General features: G+C 35.4%; 1 protein-coding gene across 2 annotated transcripts in view; it reads right to left on the reverse strand.

Annotated features, from left to right (window-relative positions):
• Window positions 1-26,689, reverse strand: part of Tinag (tubulointerstitial nephritis antigen) — a 77,091-nt gene that overhangs the window by 14,230 nt on the left and 36,172 nt on the right. The window contains exons 8-10 of one of the 2 annotated variants that reach the window (XR_013111672.1): window positions 25,378-25,423; window positions 22,292-22,415; window positions 18,764-18,868 (exon numbers count right to left, since the gene is read on the reverse strand). Coding sequence is in view for 1 of the 2 variants with exons in the window: in XM_034509170.2 (XP_034365061.1) it covers window positions 22,292-22,415; window positions 25,378-25,423 (170 nt within the window). In the remaining variant the exon portion in view is untranslated. The remainder of the gene's footprint in view (window positions 1-18,763; window positions 18,869-22,291; window positions 22,416-25,377; window positions 25,424-26,689) is intronic. The other variant, XM_034509170.2, reaches the window with a different exon arrangement.

Below are 26,689 nucleotides of genomic sequence, written 5' to 3' on the forward strand. Positions count from 1 at the left end.
TGAGCATGTAGGGAATCTCCTTTTTCTCCATCTTATATTTCCTTATGAATGCTGGGATCACAGACTCTTCTTATAAGAGGTCTTTTTTTTTTTTTTTTTTTTTTTTTTTTGTAGGTTTGGGGGATTTAAACATGAGTTTTCATGTTTGTATGCAAGTCTTATAAATACTAAGCAATCTCTCCAACCCGACAAATAAAAACAACTAACAACTTTCAGGATGCTTTCAGTGTGCTAGCAGACTTTCATTCACATGGTCTGGCTGACACAGTAGCTGTTTACTTAAAGTAGAAAGTAGGAAATTAAATAGAAAGACTCATTCATCTGAAATTATGTAAGCATAAAATAGTCCTGCTTCCTGAGATACCAACTGATATTTTGATAAGTTGATTTGAAGAAGGTGTATGACAGAATTGTTATCAACATCTGAATAATATGTCCCCCAAAATTATGTGTATTATACAGAACAGTTTCATAACACTCAAACAATTTGCAAACACAACATTATCAATATTTCTTTATCACTTGGTAAGGTGTTTTGAATTCCTTGTGCTCTGGAGCATCTAGGAGTGAAGCATAGAAGAACCAAAAAGTTGATAGAGAAAACAGGTAAGATGCACAAGAAAATATACCAGGAAACAAACACTGTGTTTTTAATAAGCTTACTTAGCATAACCCTGGGCCTCTCAGATATGTTGTGATACTTTTAGGGTAAGTGAAAATACATGTTTACAAATGGGATTGAAAGTCAACAACGTAACAGTCACACACAAACATTTTGTTACAAAGTATGAGAGGTACTTAATTATTTTGAATTCTTCATTATTATAGTGATCCTAAATAAAATAAAAGTAAAAGAAATTGCCTTAGTTTGCTGACTTTTAAAACATACAATTTTTTGTCTTTATTCTTACTCACTTGTCAAAGTCTTTCACTATGCTTCTATATACTCTTTATGATTATTCCAAGGATATTTTCAGTGATATGGATTACAGCAATAATTCTGAAACCTCTGAATTATTCCAACATCTTTTCAAGAAGCATTTTAATAAAAAACTACATTGTACTTATTTCAAATAGCACTCTATAAGTCAAAACTGGAGGGAATCAAGTTTAAGTTTAATCCTAGGCAACTGAGTGAGACTGTCTAAATCTACAAAGTAAGAAGAGACCCAGGGATGTGGTTCAGTAGTACACTGTTTATCTAATATAGCTGAGGTCCAAGCTTCAATATCTGTTAACATTAAATAATGAGTAAATAAATAACAAAGAAAATAATAAATCACCAACATTTCAAACTCAGGGAGGAAGAGGATTTATATAAGATAAACATTCACAAAATGGATGGCAAGACACATGATTCATAACTTCCTAGAAGTGAGATAAGGAAAACAAAAGAAGACGGCTGAGTTTAATATTTTTAGAAAGGAGGCTTGTGAAAGAATATTTGAACAGAATATTCACCACTGTGCACAACTCAAATGGAAATAAAACATTATACAGAGAAATATACCACCGTAAATATTGCTTGCTTAATCTATAGTCTCTGAGTCAAATAACAAACAAGACCTACTCATCGCCGAGCTCTGTATTTGGACAGTGACCTTCAACTGTCCTTTTGCTTTTTGATCTTCTCTAGACATCTACAATGGCCGTGAGGTATGACAGAACTGCAGTGGAGTGTTGTAATGAACCAGATTGAGGGTTGTTTTCCAAATATCCCATGCTCTAAGTGAGTAAGCGTGGGTCCCTGTGGCTGGAATGCAGAGAAGGGCCCCAAAAGACACATGGAGTCCATGGGTTTAAGAGATTTATTTTCATGGCGGAAGTAGATGGGTCTTGCAATACCCTCGTGAAACTCAGGGCAGACCTGAGTTAAATAGGGAGGGAGAAGAGAGGAGGGTCTGGGTAAGAATGCCTAATTGGCTCTGCCCTCTGGCCTTCTGGAATCTCACTAGTATGTAAATCTCTTGAGGCCCTGAGGTCTGTAGTCACGCCCTCTACCTGTGGAGGGGTTGGTAGGAGCGTTGCCCTACATGACTGAAAGGTGTGTCAATGGAGGTGTGTTAGGAGCCTGAATTCTGGGAGCATGGCAGAATAGATCCCATCCCTTGCAGGGTCTCAGGGCTACTTCCAACCAGTGCTTCTACCAAAATCCAAGACCCCTTTCATGGCCGTACAAGTAAGGCCCTACAAATAAGCCACATTGAAGCAAATGATCTCCCTCCTTGTATTACAGTAAATCCAAGAGACTAAAAACCTTTATTCAGACAAATACATTTTTATTATTGAAAACTTTTCTCTTGACTGATGGAGAACATTTCCCTTTGTACACATATGCTGTTGACTTGTAGTCTGTACATCGGCCTTCTATAATAAGAATAGTTAGAAAATTAAAAAAATAAGCATGCATCTTGACATTCATCCTTTTGTAAGTCAGTGAATGTCTTTGAAGATGTAAATACTTCTACAACATGAATATTATCTGTAACCATAACCACTCTCCTTTTCCAATAAAATCAATTCCTTTATTTTAAGGAGAAGTGATAGGCATTTATTCAGATGAAACTTCCGATGAAATTTTTTAATAACTTTACTCTCATTTTGGTAGACAAGCTAGAGAGCTCCTAGCACAGACTTGTCTTATCTTAAGGTATTCTACTTAATTTTAACTTTATACTGTCCTTTAGAATTTTACCTACATCATTAAAATAAACTTTCAATTATTTAGGACTCAGTACTTCCTTTCTCTCTTTTGGAATATGCAGGTTTAGAAAAACCCTAAGCAGCTCTCACTCAATGTCATGGTCTCTGAATTCCCTCAGGCATCATATCATATATTCATTCTTTAAAACTGACACATAATTGCTTATATTTATGAAATGCAATGTAATTTTCCAATATGCTTTATACTGCATAGTGATTACATCCAGTAATTAGCAAGTCTACCACCTCAGACATATATTTTTTCTTTATGGTGAGGTGAAAACAACCTAAATCAGCTGTTCTCAATCTTCCTGATGCTGCATTCCTTTAATACAGCTAATGTGTTCACTTTAAAGAATATACAGAAACACAGCTCTTTGTGTAGTATAAGTTGTTTATAAATCTAAAGAAGCAATGCTAACATCTGAGTAAGAACATGTGGCATGAACCCTGCATACCTCACTCAGTGTAAGGTTTCCAGTGGATGGCCCTCTACCCAGATACATATGGACAGCACAAACTGGAAATCATGGCTCATTAAACAGACAAACAAAAATACAAATTGTAGATTAGTATATGGAGCTGGAGCTGGGAGGGGTTAAGGAGGAGTTCATGGTAAATATGATCAAAATATATTGCATGAAGTTCTTAAATAATTAATAAAATATTTATTAAAATAAAACAGAGAAGAGTGTTAGCCATGTATTTTACACATTGAGTTCTATTTTTTTCCCAATAAACTATTTGATTTTGTTCAAAGTAGCTGATATTCAAGTAAGTGTGTCATTGGGGAAAATAAACATGTATAAGTAATTACAAATTTATTTGTTACCTTGTATAATAAGATGTTTTGCAAACTTCTACAAATTGCAGGTAGAAAATGAACTGTCTTCTGAGAGCAATGACAACTTTCTTTCTAGAACTTAGCTTAAAGTCTTCAGATTGAGTCAGAGTATAGAAGTTGAAGCACAATAAGCAAATGTGAAACGATAAAGGGGCCATGAAACCTCATCTCTACCTATTCTAGGAACCTTACTTGGAGCTCTGCTTAGCCTAATATAAGACTAGCACTTGAACCCCATCTGAGCCTGTTTTAGGGGCGATGATTGAACCACACTGCAGCTCATGCTAGAACAACTATTGGTTCCATATAGAGTAGAGGTGTCAGAAAATATTTGAAAAGTCAGTCTTGACACAGGCTATCCAGAGATTCATGTCGACAAACATTGGCATTCACAGTGTAGGTGATAAAAGTCTTCTTACATGGGACATGGTATGATACAGATAGTCCTTGAAAATGACAGCTATGATGTTACCATGGGGGATAAGTGCCAGGGGAAGGAAACTAGTAGAAAATATAAATCTTTCAGGACAAGCAAAAAAAAAAAAAAAAAAGAAAATACTGATAAAAATTAATATTGCTTATTCTTATAACACTAACGAGTGACTATCAAATTAGTAACTATAATTATTTGTTGTGCTTATGAGGTATACAGGCAATGGGAATAAGAACACAGATATTAGGTAAAGTAATGCAATTCATTGATTCATTTTAATGGGCTAAATGAAGATGAAAGACAGGAAACACACAGGAATTTCAAGGGTAAATTGACAGTCACAAAGCATGTCTTACCTATGAAGCACCTTAAATTACACAGCTATGTCTTCCAGGTGATAAAATATTTTATCTTTGTCTAATGCCACAATTATAGAATTAAGACATCTTCTTTTGATATCTCAGTATCGGTGGTTAATAGTGCTTGTCCATACTAATCCATAATGTGCAGCAACTTGATATTGCAGACAGTAAATACACTTAAAATCCTAAAAAGTTGATTATTAAAAGAAATTTTGTAAAAGAAATTCTACAGAGAGAAATTTTTCTATAATGATAATATTCCTAATTCATGCATCCATACCACTTCCCTAGGAATCAGATTCATATAAAAATATGGAGTAAAAACAAGTGAATAGTTCTATTAATCTTTTAAAATTATTTGTGTGTGTGTGTGTGTGTGTTTGTGTGTCCAGGTATATCTGTGTTCACACATATGCACGTGCATTTGCACTGGAGTATGTTTGTATGCATGTGGATGTCGGAGGCAACCCGAAAATGTTGGTTCTCTCTTTCAAATATGTGAGTCCCAGAAACTGAACTCAGGTCATTAGACTGGGCAGAATGTATCTTAACCTGATGACCTATCTCAAGACACAATATTTCTTTTTATTTTTATGTGGATGATGCAGGGTAAAGGTTATGGGATATGTGGGTATGGTATCCTTGCAGTTCAAAAGAGGACAGTGAATCACCAGGAGCTAGAGTTACAGGTGGGGACTGGCCCATGACTTCAGGATACAGCACAGACCACAGATATCTACATGCCTTTAGTATTGGCCACAGACCAAGACATGGTCTTTGTCAGCAGCATGAACCATGAACATTAACAAGTTGTCCAGTGCTGGGATTGCATTAGCCCTGACTCCAGCTTATTTTATTTGATGGTAGATCTGTTTTGTAACAGAACCATCAGCCAAAAAGACATGTCAGAATGCTTCCCAAGATTTGCTACTTCTGGGACCTTAGCCAAAAGGCTAACAGCAAGAATTCAAATTTATGTTTTTTTAAAGCAGACTTATTCTGCACTAGTGAGGACAGATCCAGATGGAGGGTGATAAAGTTCACAAAAGGTGGACACATAGCGATGGTCGATGAAGCACCGTTCATTTCAGCAGGAAATATTGCTGTTCATGTGAAAAATCAATCATTCATGTTGGAAAATGAAAACTAGGATCCAAGTATGCAGAAACCTTCAGATAGGCTTAGAATAGCGTATAGTGTCATAACTATTCATTACAGATTTTGCTTTTAGACTTGAGACTTTAGAGTCTCAATTCCTTTTACATAAAGACTTGGAAGCAAACCACGGTGAGAATCAGGTGAAGGCACACGGACTTTTGTTTCCTCATAAATACTATACTAGAAGTGTCTAGGAGGTTCACTTGTAAAGGTGTTCACACCTATACATGTAGCGGGGTAGAGTATATCAGGGAGCCTGCAGCAAGTGTCTCTTGACACTATGTCAAAGGTGAATGAAAATGGATTGTTGAAGAGAAGGATGAAATGAAGCTACTTCTGCACCTCATTTTATTTGCCACTTCAAGAAAACAGAAATCAAGCTAGTATTTACTAAATCTAATATTAGTGCTTCAGTGATGTGTTTAGCCAAGTGGCTCCAATTTTTGTCATAGATTTGAGAAACAGATGGAGATTTCTGAAAGCTAATTTTTAAAATAAACTCTTTCATATATCTTTTGTAACCTACTATATCAAGAAAGAAAGGGGATGTAATTATGCTATTGGATGTAAAACAGCCTGCAGCAATAAGCATAGGGAGACGGGTAGACAGTTACACCCAGTTAATGAAGTCTTGTGTATCTGAGAAAGCTGCCTTTTTTCAGTCTGACATATGGAGAGACTATATCTTAAGTGCACACAATCATGAGATATATACAGGGGAAAGAGAATCAATGTCTCAAGTCATCTATCCGTAATGATGGCAATTAGGCAGAGTGATGGGTTAGAACAAGACGGTTTCATAAAACTGTTAGTCCTTTAGTGTTAATAATAGAGGTTACTCTTTACATTTTCTTAGAATCAAAAGCACTAATAGACTTGGAGACTATGGTCCACACTTGGCCAGCTTTGGCTCACAAGCTCGATCTGCCTGGATGTCTGCTTTTCTAACTATAATTTAATAGAATGACTAAGTTTATTTGTTTAAGTGTTGTCTGTGTCTGCTGATGCTAAAGACAAATGTTCCACAAAATATATCCGATTTTAATCTAGCATCTTTATGTGCTGGCTAGTTTTATGTTAACTTGACAAGAGCTATAATCATCTCAAAGATGGGAACCTCGTTGGAGAAAAGTTTTCCATAAGATAAGGTTGTGGGCAAGCTTGTGGTGCATTCTTTTAATTGATGACTAATGTGTTCATCCACTGGCCCTAGTGCCACCCCTCAGCTAGTGGTTCTAGTTGCTATAAGAAAGCAGGCTGAGCAGGCCATGAGAAAAAAATAATTAAGCAACAGTCCTCCATGGCCTCTGCACCAGTTCTCATCTCCAAATTCTTGCCCTGACTTTCCTGGATGATGGACTACAACCCTAAGATAAAATAAACCCTTTCCTTCCTAAATTGATCTGATCACAGTGTTTTATCACATCACTGGTTATCCCAACTGAGCTATTTACTTCACAGATAATAAAAATGAGCCCTAAAGAGATAAACTAACATTTCAAAAAGCATGAATCTAAGTGCCCAAGTTGTTATGAATATCTGAGGAGAAATTAATAACATGAGCAATGAAAACTAGGTCCTTAAGAGAGAAAGGATGCTTTTATTCATTGCTTGCTGTGCTAAGTTATAAAAGCATATTGAGTGTTGAATAATTTATAGAAGATCATAAGGAGAAATGAGGGTGTAAATCAGAGATAAGCACAAGATAATGTGAAGAGCTGTCCTCCACACATTCCTACAAAATTATGAAAGTTTGGGGAAAAGATAATTGCAGACACACATAGGATTAAAATGTTAGTTACTGATGGTGAATTGTGAAGGAATAACAGAACTTGTGGGACAAGAGAAAGCTCATGGACCATCATAACACTGTTCTATTCAAATTTCATCTACTTACATCCTAGAGACCTGATTCTTGTATCCTGAAATGCAGTGAACAGAGTTGTTACAAGAAGAGTTGGGTAGGAGTAATACTTAATGCCTACAGATCAGAATGAATTAAACTTGTCATTTAATGTAGCAAACAGATTCATTTATTATCTACAAATTTCGGTGGGGCTTGTGCATTTTTTCTTTTTTGTTACAGCACAGACTTGAGCAGAATTTTTCCTTGTTCTCATTGAGGTAGTCAGTGATAAAATGTGCAGAGAACAAATTGTAAGTTGCCATAGTCACACATTCCCTTAACAAAACCTCCTGGTTTGTTTATTTATAAATTCCCTCTCTCTCTCTCTCTCTCTCTCTCTCTCTCTCTCTCTCTCTCTCTCTCTCTCTCTCTTTCTCTCTCACACACATATGTATGAATATATATTTTTTTCTGAAAACAGATCTTGATCCCAAACAGACAGAAATTTTGCTGGACTTTATGTCCAAGCTAATAATATACCTTGAGATAATTTTAAGACTTTTGTATTTAACCTGCTATCCTAATGTGCAGTCAGCCTGTTTAAGTTTTAGGTGACCCTAAGAGAACAATTTAGTATTCTTTACTATGGATTGGATTTCCCATTCTATCGATATTTATAACCTAAATTTAATGTATGACTTTTTATCCTCAAGTTATGTACTCTTTGATATGTCTTGCTTAGAATTATGTGTGTGTGTGTGTGCATATGTGTGTAGACACACACACACACAGAGAATGTTTACAGAAAGCAACCAACAGGTTGTAAACAACAAATAGTAAACAAATTAATACCCCATAAATGTAGGAAGCAACATGTGGAAATCATCAATTCTTTCCCATTTCATATTATTCTTGTTCTTCAATAAATAAATAGCAAACCCTTTAGCCATATGAAAAGGTAGAGACCTCGGGGCTTTTTAGACACATACTCAGAGAAAACTGCTTCCTCCTGGTCAAAGAGTGGGAACTACTGATCTCCAAAGATTAGAACATTGCATAAAGTTGTCTCCACTCTTAAGAGTTAATCCAGCTTGCCTATCAATCATCTGGCTAGGAGTCCATTTCTCAGGAAATATATTTCACTTGAAGACTTGCTGCAGATAAGGAAGAATAACAATTTCCATAAATTTTTCCACAACATAGTTACATACAAAGCTTCCATCAAGCAGCATAGTTAAGTGTGTCCATTTTTTTTTTTTTTTTTTTAGTTCTAACTCAGAAAAGCATAACATTTTCATGCTTATTTTTATCTTTTCCTTTTGGATACTGGCTCAAAGGCTAAGCATACTTTACCTGACACTTGGGGTTTTCTCATCCATTGTCTGGAGCCACTCTGCCTTGTACAGTGGAGTTATCTGTTTGCCATGGAGGTGCTTAAGGACATCATTAACTAAACTGCTGGTTTTCTTGGACTTTAACTCAAAAAGGTACTGCTTTCTCTTTCTTCTCATCAATCTTCTTCCTGGCAGATCCCACAATTAATACTTGACTGTCTTGCTGTTTTTTCTCTTACCTTCTATGAAAATTATCTACAAGCTTTCTTCCAACTCATTTTGAACTTCATTTATTAATGAGACTAAGAACAAAAAGAGAAAGAAAGAAAGAAAGAAAGAAAGAAAGAAAGAAAGAAAAGAACAAAGAAAAAATGAGAGAAACAAAGAAACAAAAAAGTCCCCCAATTTCCTGGTTTTGATAACCATTCTGACTAAAGTGATATGAATTTCATTGCAGTTTCTTTATGCTCCTCTAAAATCCTAGGCTTTTGGAAGATACAGTTGGGGTTAGTTTCTGTGCTTCTCTTACTTATGGTTTATTCTTGTGCAGAGCCTCTGTTGTGTGTATTTGTTGTCCATCTGTAGCATCTTTTCCTTGGATACTATACACTTCTGCTAGCCATACGTGACTCTGCTGTCTGTAGGCTGTGCAATTCTTCCTCTGCCTTTGTGTCCTGGTCCTTATACACCCAGAAGGCTAGTATTCTGTATGAATTTCCAGAGATTTGAGATGGGCAAGGGGATCCTCAGAGGTTGACTCAAGATGGTGTCTAATTCTTGTTGACCTTTGATTTGTCCTTTGAGAGACATACCTGCAGGGTCAGCATTTGTGTTGGTTAACACATTAAAGAACCCTCAGAAGGGGCATGAAAGTGCCTCACATTAAGGGACAAGGACAGAAGCCTCCTTTTGGATTAATTTGACTAATAGCAAGCTCAGATGTTAAAAGTTGAAGCAAGTATATAATGATAAGCCTACTAGAGGGCATATATCTTGTCTTAATTAATCTTCATAACAAGGCAGAGAGGAAATGTCTTGTCCCAGTGGAATATTTGAGAACGTTGAAATACCGCCATGTGATTAAATAAGCTGAGATTGCTGAGAGAGTACAGAACTGGCATTTCAATCCAAAACTGAGTAAATAACTCTTGTACTTTATGATGAGCAGTTCTTCATCACAATCACCATTAATCCTGTGCTTGACATAACAAAAAATCCCCCATACACTCATACCCACATACACACATACACTCATTCACTTCTACACATGTACACACATATACAGATTGATACACCTACACACATGTACATACACATTCAGACACTTGTACACACACTCATATACTTAAACACATGTACACATATATTCATATACCTACATGCACATGCACACACACATTTACATGTGTGCACAGACATTTAATAAACTACATTTTATGAACACCAACATGGTTTTCTCAGAATCCTTTCATAACCGTCCTCCTATCATTCATTTATCTAATTAAAAAAAAATAAGCTTGTTGCTTTATGTATTGTAAGTAAAGGGAAGATCACAGGAACAGTGGTTACAGTGGGAGGCAGACCTGATCAGCCATTGAGATGACAAATCAGTGAGAGACATATGTCTGAGAAGAGAACAAGTGGGGCGTGGACTTGTCACTTAGATTCAGTCCAGACAGAGAAGACAACAGGAATCTATCATCACTGAAAGCAGAAGCAAAGAAAACTCATTGATCAGTTTCACGGTTTCCAAAGCCTCTCCTGGACAGGCTAAATGAAACTCTCTGAATACCAGAAGCCCTGGGGGACCTCCCAATGGGTTCCCAGAGTGACTGATCTACATCAAACCAGTGAGACCACTAATTTCCTTTCATTTATTGACTCAGTGCATGTTATTCATCTCAGTACCCTCTGTACATAACTGAAGGCTTTTTATACAGTTGTCGCTCAGTAAAGTTTATTGAAAGTTCAGAAAAACTGGGGAGGCTCTAACTGAACTAAATGACAATTTTCCACTTTTATGCAACATTCAAATATTTGGAAAGCCATTAACTTTGCCCTCATATGTTAAAAGATATATTTAATATTTTAAGCCATAAACAGGTATATATGTGAGCATATGGATATGTGCACCAAAGTGTTGGCAATCTGAGAGGCCAGAGGCCACAGATCTCCTGGAATTACAGATAGTTATAAGCTGTCTGATATGGGTGCTGGGACCCAAACCTTGATCGTCTGAAAGAGAAGTAAGAGCTCTTAATCACTGGACCATCTTTCCATGCTGATTTCATTTTTAAAATTATGTGTATGTCTATTAGTGTGGGCACCCACACATGCCAGGATAGAAGGTCAGAACCCCTAGAGCTGTAGTTACAGGGAATTGTTAACCAAATGGGTGCCTAGAACAGAGAGTGCCAGTCTAGTGCAAGAATATCAAGAAACCATTCTTAATAACTGAACCACCTTTCTAGGCTTACTTTCATAGACTTCTAACGATGCCCATTTCAGCATGCACTCCCGCGCACGCGTGCACACACACACACACACATTAATTACACACACATACTTATACACATATACAAACTAATTACACACACACACACACACACACACTAACTAGCTATAGAAATAGTTGAATGCCAAGAAAACTCACATGGAAGAAATGCAATTTGTTAGAACTTAAAAATAGAAAATGGAGATAAAAGAATCTTCACCAGTTACATGGAAATAAAAAGATTCAGTGAGAACCAACTGTAATTTTTAAACTTTCTTTTTCTAAGACACAAACCTTTCAGTATATGATCCATTCAGCATCTAAGTGACACTTCACACTATGAAGCAATTTGTCTTCCTTAGAGTCCACTTGCTCCAAGATCTGACATGAGATGCTCTAGCTATCTTCTTCCTTATTTGACCAATTCTCCACCTGCCTTTTATAGTCAGGGTCACTGAGATCTTATCTGGTGCTCCTGTTCTAAGGGAAGTCCTCTACTTCTAGGACTTTGGCTCTGGACAAAATGTTAACAGTGGCATGCTTTCTTTAAAGACACATCCTTATCAAACTTGCCCATATTTTCCCTCCCTGAAGTGTCAATAATTGTTAAAGTTTCTGCTTTGGAGTTTTGGAAATATAATTTTAAATTCCTGAAATATACATGAATAGTTGCTTTATATTTTAACTTTAGATGACAGCATACTAAAAATAAAGTTGCTATTCTCTTTGTACATCCATTTCTTGCCCTTCCATAACTCCTCAAAACAGTTGATAGTACATATTGTTATCCGGAAGAAACTTGGAGTCACAGTTGGCACATTTCTCGTCAATTCCCGAAACATCCAGCAAACAACAATGAACCCTCAGTTCTGCCAAAATTATACCTCATACTCACCTATTCATATTGACAGCTAGCAACGCTGCTATTATTTCTTTTTAGATTTCTTTTTATATGTATGTGAGCATGTGCTCACAATCACATGCCTGTGCATGTGATTGTAGATGCATGCTGAAGACAGAAGAGGGTGTCAGATATCCTGATGCTGGAGTTACAGGTGGTGGTGAGCACCCACGCCCATGTTGGTGCTAGAAAAGGAATTTTGGTCTTCTGCAAGAGCAGCAAACACTCTTAACTGCTGACTGATCTCTTTACCCCCACCTGCTATTAAACCTCTGGTGTTTGTACATTAGTTTCCTATTTGAGATTCTTCTAAATTTCAAGTATATAATTTTATCCTCTAAGCATCACAAAGTGTGACTTAAATTTTAAGTCATGTAGGTTTCTGATGAGAATGCTTTGAAAATAAAACCCCCTTTGACTTTAGATGACCAAAGACCCTACAAACCTTCTAGCCAAAAGACCCCACACACTCTTTGCTACATCTATTTCAACTTTCTTATTTCAACTTTAGGGAATTTTTATTCCCCAAATTTCTGTTTATCCTGAGCCCCTTCTAATTATTGATAAAAATCCCAAGGGAGAAACAAATATGTAATCAGGAAATTATCACACTTGAGGTAACATAATCTTCATAAAGAGTAACCATTGCTTGTAATGGGAAAGTTTTCTTGTAATGATGCACACTGACTTCCTCTGAGAATAACCAGTCTTATCAGTGCTACAAAGATGGACTAGTATCAACAAGACCTGATGACAGAGCTAACAACTGGTCACATCAGCACGAACTTCAATGCAGAACTTGGTTGTGAATGGTTCCTGAGATGAAGAAAGTGCCAAGTAGGGCCAAAAAGATTCTCTGAACTCCTGTTTCCCATCATGAGAGACTGGGCAAATTTCTCCTTGTCTTTAGGGAATGTAAAGGATACAGGAACTAAAAAACGTTAATACCTGGAAAATATTTATTATAGGAATCAAGAACATTCTCCTGAGTTTTAATTTGTTTTATTAGTAGACTGAAAAAAAGGTTTGGCTTTCATAACATTGATATGAGTGGGAAACATAATGAGAAATAGGCACAAAAAACAAAATGAGATTTTATAAAACCAGAGAGAAAGCAAACCAGAAAAAGTAAGAAAGCTAAAACTTTAGTAGCAAATTTCTACCTGAGTCTAAGTTTATTACAAACTGACAAAGATCTTATGGAAAATTAATGCTGATTTAATAATTTATATTATTAATATATCATAATAAAATAATTGCTTATTATAATTTTATTGTTATATTTATTTTGTTATTCATCATATCCTAATAAATTGTTTTAATAAATTTTATAAATGTTATTATCTATTGTAAATTTACAATTTTATGATAAATAATAAATTATTATTAATAATAACCACACTACAGGACACTTTCAAACAAGAGGTCAGCAAGTATTTTATGATACAACCCTAGATTTATTAATCTATTGCCTATAAATTTGAGGTTGAGAATTGTGGGGAGTTTTATAAGATATATATTCTTGTGTTAATTTATTTTGGACTCAATCTTATGTTTTCTGATTTTCTATTTTTCTTTATTCTGTATTTTTCTTCATATCAGTCGGTTCCAACTTTGTATGAAACTTTGTTTAATTTATTTCTTTATTTTCTTATTTTTATTTGATTGTTTCTCTAGTCACTGGGGTTTCTTTTATTTATTTGTTTGCTCATTAATTTTTGTATTGTAGGAGAGTGAAAACTAGGACAAGCTACAAAAGTGCTCTGTCACTAAGCCACTGCCTCCCACACAATGCTCTGCACTCTGCTATGGCATCCCATTGGCTGGCTCTAGGTCTTTAAACTTGTAAATGTTCTGCCTTATCTTTAGGAAAACTGTGCTCTGTGGTACCACACTTTGTTTAATCTTATATTTTAACCCATTGTGAACCCCTTGATATTTCCTTTAAAATGACTTTTCTAAACAGGAAAATTTCATTTAGAAATTTTATACTACCTTTATACTAGAAAATATCCCAAATAAATTAATTTTGTGAAAAGCAAGAAAGTTAAAATACATTAGCATTTAATTAGCATTTACCAATGTAAAATGAGCAGTTTATATTAGATGCTCTTATTTTCTGCCAACCCAAGACAGTTTTTAAAAAGTAACAAAAGCACACATATGTATAATGCTCACATCTATACTGTGAGAATACTGTTGATATGAAATATTTACATTTAATGTGATCTTTTCCAATGTAAATGTACTTTGTAAATAGTTCCAGAAGTTTTTATTCATTTATTATTTATTATTCTATCATTCTATTCATTTTATGATGTATCATAATCTTTTGCCAAAATCTTAAAAGACAGTAATGAGACAATTTTTAAATTAACTTTCCCCTTTAAATGAAAACTGAAGCAAAGCTGACTGTGTTCATTAGTGCGTGAAGCCTGTGAGCCTTTGCACGATAAAGCTAACTATCAAACGATTGACAACATCACTGTGAGGAATCCACTGTTGTAAATATACATCAGCAGATCCATGACAAGTGTTTACTCATCTCAATATGCATTTAAATTAAATTTATATTAATTTAAATTAAAAAGTTTAAGCTTACTGAAATTAGATCCTTTCAAAACCTAATCAAATGGAGCTCTACTGTCAAGTCAATCAATCTTGAGATGAGAACCAAAATTAGTGGAAGCTTAAAACTTGGGAGTGATCAACATACGGGCAGGAAGAATGATGAGATTTTATCTCAGATAAAGAGCTCGGGACGCTCTGAACAATTTAATAAGCATTAAATAACCTTCGTTTTCCTTTAAACTGTTATTATATAGTGATACATTCTAATTCCTATAAATGCTATCCCTCTTTTTAAATTTCATTAATTTTCTTTAACACCTCAACTTTTGTAAACAAAAATTAATGTTTTCTTAATGTTTTCCTATGAGTAATTGCATATGAGAAGTTGATAACAAGATTGATATAGTGTCATAATGGTGTGCTGACAGACACAAGCTTACATGATGCAAACTCAAATCTTTGCAATGTTGCCCATTGCATTTTTCTTGAATTAGTAAGATAGTTTGCAAATCACAAAATCCAAGAGTGTTAAGATTGATAAAGTAAATTATTTCAATGATCATAAATAGCAAACAATTTTTTAAAAAATATAACAATATATTTTATTATATATACTATATATTAACATTATAAACTTATTTTTAGGTTTCAGTGTGTTACAAATACATGCAAGATTTCAAATATATTAAATCTGTCTCTGATCAATTTTTTTCTCAAGAAGAGTATATTTTCATATCAGGTATATTTTCTCATACCCATTAGAAAAAAGTGAAAGAAAAAACTAGCTTACATTTGAAAGTCATTTTAATACACAAATTAAATAATTTATGTTGCCTGTACTACTTATTACAATTACACATCTATATGCATTAACTAAATCATCATAGTAGAAATGTTCATTCAACTATCATAAATCTGTGCATTAAAACAATCTAATTAAAACTCCTACTACAAGTAATGAACTGTCCAGGCATTAACCATAACATTGCTAAGAATTCAGACTCAAGTTTCAGTCTCTATTTTAAAGGACAGAGGTAAAATAGCATGCTGGCAGCAGGTTAGTGGCCTAATAAAAACTATGTCAGATGATTTTATAATCACTCTATCAATTTATGTTCAGAAAATCATTGAAATTTACATATATAAAAATATGGGATAAGATCCTAATAAATCAACCTGAAAGTATAGTTTTTATGATATATTAGTAAGCAAGTATCTTATGTGATAATATATACATAGAGAATGTCAATTAATATACAGATAAAAGGTAGATAAGTATGTTTATAGGTTAATGATAGGGATATAGATACATAATAGTTAGATGATTAATAATGATAGATAGATAAATGATAGATAGATAGATAGATAGATAGATAGATAGATAGATAGATAGATAGGTAAGGGAGAGGGAAAGATGATTCTGACCATAGAATACACAATTAGTGTGACAAAACAATTACACATTTATTATAAATAATCATGGTGTTTAGTAATTCAGCAAAGATATATTTAGCCTGTACCATACTATTTCTTTATTATTACATGACATTTTCTCATAATTGTTTCTAAACTTAGCAAAACATAATTAAACTAAAGAAATGAAATCTCTGAGAGTTAAGTTATCATGGTTTCTAGCTCACTGATTTTTCTACTTTCTCTTAATTCCTAAATTAGTGTTTTTCCTATTTCATAAAGTTTCTGTAATTTTTATAGCACATTTTTAACACCTTGCTTTTCTGATGCTTTTCTCATTAACTCGTTTATTTATTCTCTTTACATCCCAATTGCTGCTCTCTCTTCTTCCAGTCTCTCTGTCACACAGCCCCGCCCTAACCCCTTTCATTCACCTCCGAGAAGGGAGAAACCAACAGCTCAGCACATTCCCCCCACCCAAGTTGGCTAGAGTTACTACTAAGTGCATTTATGTCTGTCTCACATAGGGTGCTTGTGTATCTAGTAGGGCAGTGGCAAATATAGATGTCAATAGTGTCTTCACATGTTTGTATATTGTGACAAGGTTTTGACTATCAAAGAGGCATCAAAGTCTCACAGTGTGTTTCTGTGAATCCACTAAATGTGCAATCACAGTATTAGTTATGGCCTCAATGAGATAGGAAGATTCATGTGTGTCTGTCCTCAAGAGTATTGTGGTATAAACTGTGAGTTGGAAATTGATGAATATGGATTCCAGCCATGTCTACATGGTGTCATGTGTCAGGATCCTCTTGGGGCTTATCTCTGTGACTATGCACCTGTATTTCTTAGAGACCACTGTGAACTCAAGTTTGATCAATGTGTCAATCAGCCATGTCTCCATGGAGGTTTAGATGTAGATGCAGTAAACAGCTTTACTGACTCTTTAATGGTACCCATCTCCAACACCATCAGTACTGGATGAACTCTATCCCTTCCTGTATGTGTGTAACCTCAGCAGTGGCTCACCACTGCACAAAGTGCACACAAGAGGCTCTCATGTTCTTCTTTAGATTCCAACCCCTTTCAGCTTTCTAAATTTCTCCACACTCTTAATATTTCTCTACCTCTCTGTCATCTTCCTCCCTGTCCCCTCCTTGCTAGCCTCTCCTGTTCCATTACTCTGGACTCTCTTTCTTAGTTCATCTTACATTGGATTTCTCATGCCTTAGTTTCAGTGCTTTTCTTATTATTTTTAATATTATCCATCTTCAGTTTTTATTGGTTTTCTGTCCTAAGACCCGCTTGCTTACTTTGTCATTTATTTTTATTGGGCAGTGGGTGGGGTTGTCAAAGATCGAACCTGAGGCTCACATCTGCTAAGTGAATGCTGTGCCACTGAGCTGCATTCCCAGCCCTCAGCTGGAGTTTTTCATCTTACAGACTTCTTCACAATGATTATGGAAAATATGCTAAAGTTTTAAATCATTTTTCAGCATAAATTTTTGGGATATTTGTGGGTGGATAATTTAAATTGAATTAACTAAATTTAATTTAAAGAGCAATAAATCACAAACCACTCAGGAAATTGCTTTGTTACTTCTTCCTTTTGCCTTTCTTTGACTGTTCCCTGCCATGCTTACTATATTTTGTCTCCCTTTTTGATGTATAACTACTTAATGTTCACAAGCCTTTAAAAATTCTTCATACTACTGACTCTAGACAACAAAGGTCAGTATCTGTATTCTGGTCCTTATGAAATATATTTTTTTTTTGTTTCACAGTTATGTAGTAGCTATTATCAGGCTTTTGGTTTGATGGGGGGAGGTCAGAGTCTTTGTCTGGTCCACCCATGGATAAAGCCTCAGCACTTGACCATTTGTTCAGAAAATGTGATAAGTGAGATACTAATTGTACATAACAAAACAGTGACTTGATGCTCCTTTGGCAACATGTAGACTATAGTTTAAACATAATTCTGTTCTATAGAGATGACAATAAGGGAAAGCAAAAACTTGTCTTTTTTATTATAATTATCTAGGATTTCAAATATTGCATTTAACCACTGAATTCTCTCAGCGATTCTTGAGAAACGTCTACAAAATAAATACCATTCATGCAATGCATTGCAAACTTTGGACTTCATGTAAATGTCAGGGACATGGATGACCCATGACAAGGCAGTGTGATTATAACAGAGACAGGGAACATGGGCTGGAATGAAATATCCCAAAGAATATTTTTGTTTAAGATGCAATGTTTTCATGTTCCAACATCTTGTAAACTAGCATCCATCTTGAAACCAAAAGGACTCCTTAGTTTTGACAGTGATATTTTCTAATTTGCCGTATAGGAAATAATACTGTCTAAAGATACAATATTTTTATTCAGTACTTCATCCCAAAATAGTATCAAGAAATGTCTGGGGCTTAAAACAGAGAGAGGCAAAGTAAGAGTGTTTGAAAAGAAACATTCTAGATTTATACATGCCCTTCACTATCCTGTGCTTTATACATAAGAAGACAGCTTTTATTGCCATCTGATAGATTCAGTTATATATGTATGTGCCTCACTTTCTGTGTTAACTACTTTTTCATGTCTAACAAGAAGCAACTTAAAAGAAGAAGGGTATACATTGAGTTATGGGTTAAGAAGGTATAGTTCATCTTGGTGGTCAAGGTATAGCAGCAGAAATGGTTCACACCTGCCATTAGGAGAACTTGCTCACATCCTGGTGGATCAGGAAGCACAGAAAAAACAATGCTGGTACTTCACCAAAAGTGTAGACTTTTCCCCCTCAGTATTCAGTCTGAAAATACAAACCACATTGAAGGCACATCCTACATATACCTCAGTTTATCCACTCTGCAAAGTGCTTACAGACACACCCACAAGTGTACCTCATTGATTTCTGAGGTATTCCTTAATCCAGTAGAGATGACAATGAGAATTAATGATAATTTCTGAGAAATGAGACTACACATCATTTGAGCTTATGTTCCCTAGTGCTAAGCACTTAATATAAGCTCGAATTCATTTGTTCAAGTAAATTAAACCTAATAGCTTTGACTTCTACACAAAGGACAGCAAACAGTTTGTTCAGATAAATTTGTTAGGTGCTTCACAAAAGTATATTGAGCTCTGCAGATAAGGGGCATTAACTTTCTTGAAATACTTGATTACTCTCTAACTCACTAATGTACTTATCTCCTGAACATAGTAATTACCAAATAAGGAATTGCTGGTGGAGAAAGGAATTAAAATCTATGGCTCTGGGGCATCAAACAATGCCCAGATGGCCTAAAACACTTGAAAAAAAAAAAAAGATATTCCTACCAACAAAGTTAGTTTTGTTATTGTCACAGAAAGGAGATACATTTTTAAAGGTTCCAAATTTCAGGAGCTAAACAGTATTCCCAAGTTAGACCCCTCTCCTCAACTCCAGACATGTATATTCTGTGTTCTGTTTCAGAAGTGCTAAGTTTGAAGTGTCCATCTTCTGCATGGGGAGATGTTGCTAGAACACAGAATATACATGTCTGGAGTTGAGGAGAGGGGTCTAATTGGGGATACTGTTTAGTTGATGCCAGCTTTCATCTGGTGCTGAAAGCCAGAGAGTTCAGAGAGTACTGAATCCACTAAGAACAGGTGAGAAAAGTAGAAAAAAAAAGAGAACGAGACTCGAGGCCAGGGTTTAGCAACTACAACAGTGAGAGCCAATAGGAGGGGGAAAGAAACCTGGCAAAGAGAAACAAGTATGAGAATGTCAGAAGGGATGGGCAAGTGGAAAATCTGACAAGAGGTTTCAATAAGGTAGAGAGAGTCGATAGCCTTGAAACAAGCAGGTCTTAGAAAGGCAGTTGGGTGAATAAGCATGAGAAAATAGGTGGTTAAGTTTAAGAAAGAGTGTAGTAAGTTTAGGAAAGACTTTGGGGAAGACGTTTTGAGGACAATGAGTGTTGGCAAAGCCTGTGCTGGAGTGAGAATGTTAGAAAATGGGGAAGAAGTTAAGAATAAAGGTTCCTCAGCACTTGGGAAGCAGAGGCAGGCAGATCTCTGAGTTTGAGATCTACAAGTGAGTTCCAAAACAGCCAGGCTACACATAAAACAAACAAACAAACAAACAAACAAAAGTTGTCTTGAGAAAGGCAAAACAAAAGCAAAACAAACAAAGAAAAAATAAAGGTTTTCCTCCTAAAGGTTGAGATCTGAAACGTAAAGGCCTTTACTCAAATGAAGTCTAATCCTAAGGAGAAAGAGAGAAAATGCCTCAGGGAGTTCCTGAGTAGTTGTAGGGGTTTGGGGGGAGATGCTACAACAAGAGAAACATAAAGAGAAGGACACAGGGTTTTTATGTACAGTCTGCAAGATAAAGACACCATAGGCTGACAGTGACACGTGACTCCAGGAAACATGTTCTGACGACTTCAAATTTGTCAGTGATATCACACATACGATTATCATTTAAGAGCAGGAAGGTGCATCCATGATTTAACAATTTGAGATGACAATTTGAAGAATGAGAAAACAAAGAGAATGGGTATTTAGAAGGAGATTCGCTAGTCGCATAAGACATCTCATGGAAATTTATCATTATAAAATGATATAAAAGTAAAATTAACATAGTTTTCACTATGTTAATTTTTTTATTTTTATTTTTTTTATTTTTGGCAGGAAAATACAGTGACTTAGGCATAGAAGAGTAGAGGGTATGACAAGGGTATTAATTCCAACTTGCCACAAATTAAAATCGCCTTAAGTAGGGAAACTAAACTATAAAATCATCATGTTTGCCTTATCGATGCAGAAAGACCATCCAAGTTTAGGCAGAGCCTTCAGTAGCAGCCCTGGTTTAAAAGAAGAGACCATGACAAAAGGAAGATTTTCACCTTCCCTCTTGCCTGCCCAGCCCTCCTGATCGCTGCTGAATTGATTTATCCTACGGCTGCTGCTCCTGCTGATTCCATAGATGATATCAGAACCAGCATCCTGGCTCCATCACTGACTGAGAACTAGGTCTCCAGGAGCCTTCAAAGTTTTAGGGGCCAGACTGCAACTGCCGAATTACTCACCACAGTCTTGGAGACTGTGGGTTCTTGTGTGGGAAAAAAAATCTCGTGGGGGGTCGGGGAGGTGGGGGAGAGAGTCTGGCGGCAGGATCCCACGGTGGTCCAACAGCAGGGTCCGGGGCGGGCTTCCCACACCACCAGCAGAGGGTCCCACATTCACACAGCCGCTGTGGGCTGGCGGCTGCAGTATCCGGAAGGTTCAGGGTTCCAAAGGCTGGGAATCCAGCGGCAACAAGCCCAGGCGACAGGTGGAGTCCGGTTTTCCAAGCTTTTATTGTTCTTGGTGTGGTGAGTGGGTGTAGATGGTGCATACTCCCCCCAAAAAGTCAGGGGGCCTGGCTTTTTATAGGGAGGGGAAAGGGGGTGGGGATAACTTAATTAGCCACGCCCCCCTCCGACCTTTAGATAACTCATTAATATTTTAATCTCTAGAGGTGGAGACCTGCTAATCACACCCTCTACCTGCATCCTAAGTGATTGATGGTGCAGGTTAAATGGCCAAGGCCCGACATTCTTATCCTCCCTGAGGTGATACAGCCAGTGTGGATCTATGTCAAGTACTAAGGAATTTGGCCTCAAGGACCAAGCAACTACTGGGTTGTCAGGTTCTCATATGCAAGGAAACTGTTGTTATTATCTTTATATAAGTCTATTGAAGACATTCTCACAGCTTATTCTGTCTCTTCTGGTCTTCTAAAGATCTCTGACTACTGAACTATATGTATAAAGGTAGTTATAAAGACTTCTATGGGGTTATAAAAAGTAAGGTTGTATATGTAGGTTTGGAAGAGGGTCAGTTGAATAGGTCAAGTTGAATGAAACATTTATTATAATATATGAAGAACTATTGGAATCCAAGATAGAAGAGAATATGAACTGGGAAAATGGGAAATGCTAGTCAAAAGTATCATATACAGATATATGAGATTAGATTTCTAAAGTTAATATGAAAATGCAAATGGGACTTTACAGATAAAAATAAATTATCTGAGGCAACCGGAGATATCAGATACAGGCTCAAAGAAAGTATGGCTGAATACTCAAAAAATCTTTAATCAATCAATCAATCAATCAATTAAGCAGTGGTATATAGCTGTTTCTTCTTATTCTCGAATTCATTTTCCACAAATATATATAATGAAAATTTAAAGTAACTGCCTTACCCAGTGAGTTTAACTGCATGTGTCCGAAGTTTTCTATACTTTTCTTGTTCTCCATTTGTGCTGACAACATGTCTGTATATTCCTGTCTTATAATAAAAGAAATCTTCATGGACTTGCATTATGGCTGAAAAACAAAACAAAACAAAAAACCAACAGGATAAACACCACAGTTACTAAAAAACCTCTTAAAAAAATCTAAGAAGAGAGAGATCACACCTAATTTTACTATTAGCTAGCTACAAACATTTTCTATTCCTTAAAAAAGAAAGCAATTTCAACTATTTAGAATATTACTTATGTACACATTTTATATTTAAAATGTCTTTCAAGCCTTCTCTTGTTGAGTTCTATTAAAAGAAAGTCATGTGCCAAAGAATATTCTGTCGGGATTTCATCCTTTCTGCTCTGAAGAGCTGAGTCTGTGTTTCATTCCTTGAAAACCAGAGCCCATGCTTCATAAAACGTTCCTTTGCTCCTCACTTAGATCACTCTTTTCTATTGTACGTGGGGCTTTGTGGAAGGGCTTGTGCAATTCTGGTTAAAGACTTCAAACTTCTCTCTCAGGAGACATAAATCGAAGTATTTTTGTTGTTGTTTTTAAATTGGAACTTGATATGGATATCGTGGTAGCTAAGAACAAAGCTTACCTATCTTAGCTCAACATGTATTTTAAATAAAGTCCAAATGAAGGTCACTGGCATTTACTAGATCCTACAGTGACGCTCAGGCTGCAAAGAGAGATGTGGCTTTTCCTGTTCTGTTTTTAACTTTGGTCTTTAGCATTCAGGGCCTTTTGGGGAAATGTAAGTGTCACTGGAATCCAAGTCTCCTTTATCCACTATAAAACACATCCCCACAGGGTTTTAAGAATTTTTAGACTGTACCCTATGCAAATTTCTGCTTTCTGAAGGTCTTAGAGAAATGCTCACGGTGTTATTTATTCAACGTTCAAACCATTTGACATTCTTTTGTCCCAAGACAGAAAGAAATACTAGAAGTTAAATCAGGCTATAGCAAGCAGAAAATCAAACTGCAGTTACAGCAAGGACCAAATAACATTTTTTTCATTCACAAAATAATTACGATATTCACAGTGATTTCCCACTTTATATAACCATTGACTCATTTAGCTCTCACCACTCAGCACTGCTGTAAGTACTGTGAAAATATACACACACACACGCATATATATATATATGTATATATATATATATGTATATGTGTATGTGTATGTGTATATATATATGTATATATATATATGTATATATATATGTGTATATATATATGTATATATATGTGTATATATATATATGTATATATATATACATATATATATATACACATACACATATACATATATGATCACCGCTATAAAACACTGACAACTGAAGCCAAGGGTAAGAACACATCATGAGTAACCAAAGGCACCATCATCCTTCAGTCTCTGATTTTAAACCAAGACAGAAGAATCTACAGGCTTTGTGAACCTGCATGAAAGTGCTCTGCCCTCTAAGCCTTAAAAAGCTGCACACAGGAAACTATTGCCCAGAACTATAAGATGTGTGAAGGCAAAAGACAGAAGCCCTGGTTCCTGTTTTGTCTTAACTCTGCCTAAGGCTGGCAGGGAAGAGTTTCTCAACAAGTAGAAAATGAGAGTGCACTGATTTGGATTTTTATTTTATAGGTTGGAAAATTTTTTATTTCAAATTAATTATGTGAAATCCACACACAAAATAATCAACATATGTGCAAAAAGCAAACCTTGGTTTTCCACAACTTTCAAAGGTTGGCCTCTAAATTTATTTTTGTTGAGAGCATGGATTAGCATTACAATGATTTGGAAATTCAGAACAATGTAATTCAATTCTGTTGCCTAATGAATTGCTAAAATGGTTTAAGAGGAAAATGTCAAAGTGGGGGTTGTGAGTTTGGCCTTTAATTAAAATGTCTTCAGTCTTTCATATTTGTTTCGCAGACACCACTAGACAAAGCACATAGTAAAACTACACACCAATTCCCACAGTTATAACAGCCAACAAATTTCACACATTTAAGAAGAAGGAGCATTATTCATTGGTTGCAAAGTTAATGTAAAGTTTTAAGAGTGTTTTTTAAATTAAATTTAGGGTATGATTATGTAAGCTTTGATTTCCTGATAAATTAATTTTAACAAAGATATTAAAATCTATGGTTCCTCCTATATCAATACTAATTGGATCAGCATTCAGGACTAAAGAAAAAAAACCTAGCCAATATTTCTTCAAACGCATAACAAGTGTTTTTAATTTATATCCCACTGTATTGACATTATACTCTGGCCCTTCACTGTTTGATACTTGAATTCTCATTTTATACTTCATTTGGTTTGTTTCCCTCTGCACTTAGGGGAAAATATTGCACAAAAATACATTTTGTGAATTCCACTTTATTAACATTACTGGTATAAGACAAATTCCAATAAAGAAAACAGATCAGATAAGCCTTAAGGTCAAAATCTATATTTACTACACCACAGTATAATTATATTATTTAATAATACTTTACTACCAATAATAAATTTACAAACTTAGGTCACTTTAAATGGCTTTGTAAAACACAAAGTCATCCTAGTTTGACTTTCCTTGACCTAATATAAAAAGGAAACTATATACTTTGTTTCTAGTAACACTGTTTTTTTCTTCAATGTATTCCTAAAGCCTCCTAAACTGAAAGTAAATACAAACCTAACCTTATGTGTGATTCTTACGTGTGACCATATGAATAATATGAGCTCCATTGAATTAATAACTGTATGTCGTATGTACCCATCACCCATTCATGATAACTCTGAAAAGACTTAGCAGACTTTCCTTAAATGTGTCATTACTATTTATGAGTTCAACTCATAAACAAGTGGTCTTCTTAAAGTAAAATGGAAGCTCATGATATGCTTTGATGAGCCAATCTTCTGTGATCGCACAATCTAAAAGTGTTGAACCCTTATGAAAATGTCTAAGATTTTCTCTTTTATTCAACTCCTTTGATATCATATCATGTTGTTTACTATAGGAATTCATAATTAAAAGGGACATTTTATCTGGTCTTACCTTGAACTGGTCCATTTTGTATGATTTCTCTCATAATTTCGGTTTCCTGGAATGAAATATATGAGTGAGCATCAATGAGAACCAGGAAAGCTGATGTCTGGTGCATTTGAGCTACTGTGCAATCCATTTTAGGATTACATAATTCTCAGTGACTTGGCCACCTGCAGTGCACTCTAGTACTGCTTTGAAATGGTCATTTGCACCATACTACATCAATGAACTTGCTAAATCGAAGACATGTCCATTTCCTTTATTGATCTTTATTACAATAACGTTGGAGTGGATAGAGAGTCAAGTAACTTTTTGTGGTGATGGAGAAAAATAGTAAAAGTAGATCAGAAGACTTAACTAGTAACTATTCATGTTATCTCTGATCTTAGATCAAAAACAAGAGCAGCTACTCCAAGCAACTGTTAAGTGCTCAACAACACTTCATTATGAAAATCATCCTGTTGCTGTCAGTGTTCCCTCAGTAGGGAGGCAGTTCATTCATCATTCATTCATTCATCCATTCATTTGTTCATACATACATATATACATATACATACATACATATATACATAGTATACATTACAAACTGTGATAAAAACAAATTTAGGTGCATCATCATCCTTGCAATAGTTACATCTTGGTGATGTAGACAGGCTACGGAGCAGCTAATGTAATATCATACAACATGTTCCATTATAGGTAAATCATAAAGAGCCATTTATTAAAAACACTAAAGGTACTTAATTCCACTCAGAAGTAAGATAGGGAAAAAGGATCCCATTAGACTCCAGCTTGTCATGCTTCATGCTGACCTAATTTTAACCTAATCTCATCAAGGTTATCTAGACGTATTTAAGAAATATATCAAACTTTGGTTGCCATCAGTTCTATCTAGATCACAACCCAGTGTTTTTATTTTGGCTTACTGGCCTTTAATATATAGTTGACCTATAACTTACAGAAATTAGTGTCTTGCCAGGATTTAATCCTCTACTCACTCATAATGATATTGGTACACAACATCATTTTCTACTGTCTAGATATATTATGCAAGGTTCACTTACATTGTGGACTGAGGCATGAGATCAATAAATGAAACTATTGCCACCAAAGAGTAGTGGCTTAGCCGTGAATTGTCAGTTTCATTCATGTGCATACTTTATATGTCATAATTTAAAAAAAAAAAAACTATTTTAGGAGGTACATTAAAATTTAAGTCAATCCTGTAAATTGCTGCTTTAAACAATTTAAAACTTGCTCAAAATGCAAGCTTAAAATAAGAATAGTAATAACTGTACCTGAACAGGCCAGAGAGATTCAG

This window comes from Arvicanthis niloticus, chromosome 7, assembly GCF_011762505.2.
Source record: "Arvicanthis niloticus isolate mArvNil1 chromosome 7, mArvNil1.pat.X, whole genome shotgun sequence".
NCBI lineage: Eukaryota > Metazoa > Chordata > Mammalia > Rodentia > Muridae > Arvicanthis > Arvicanthis niloticus.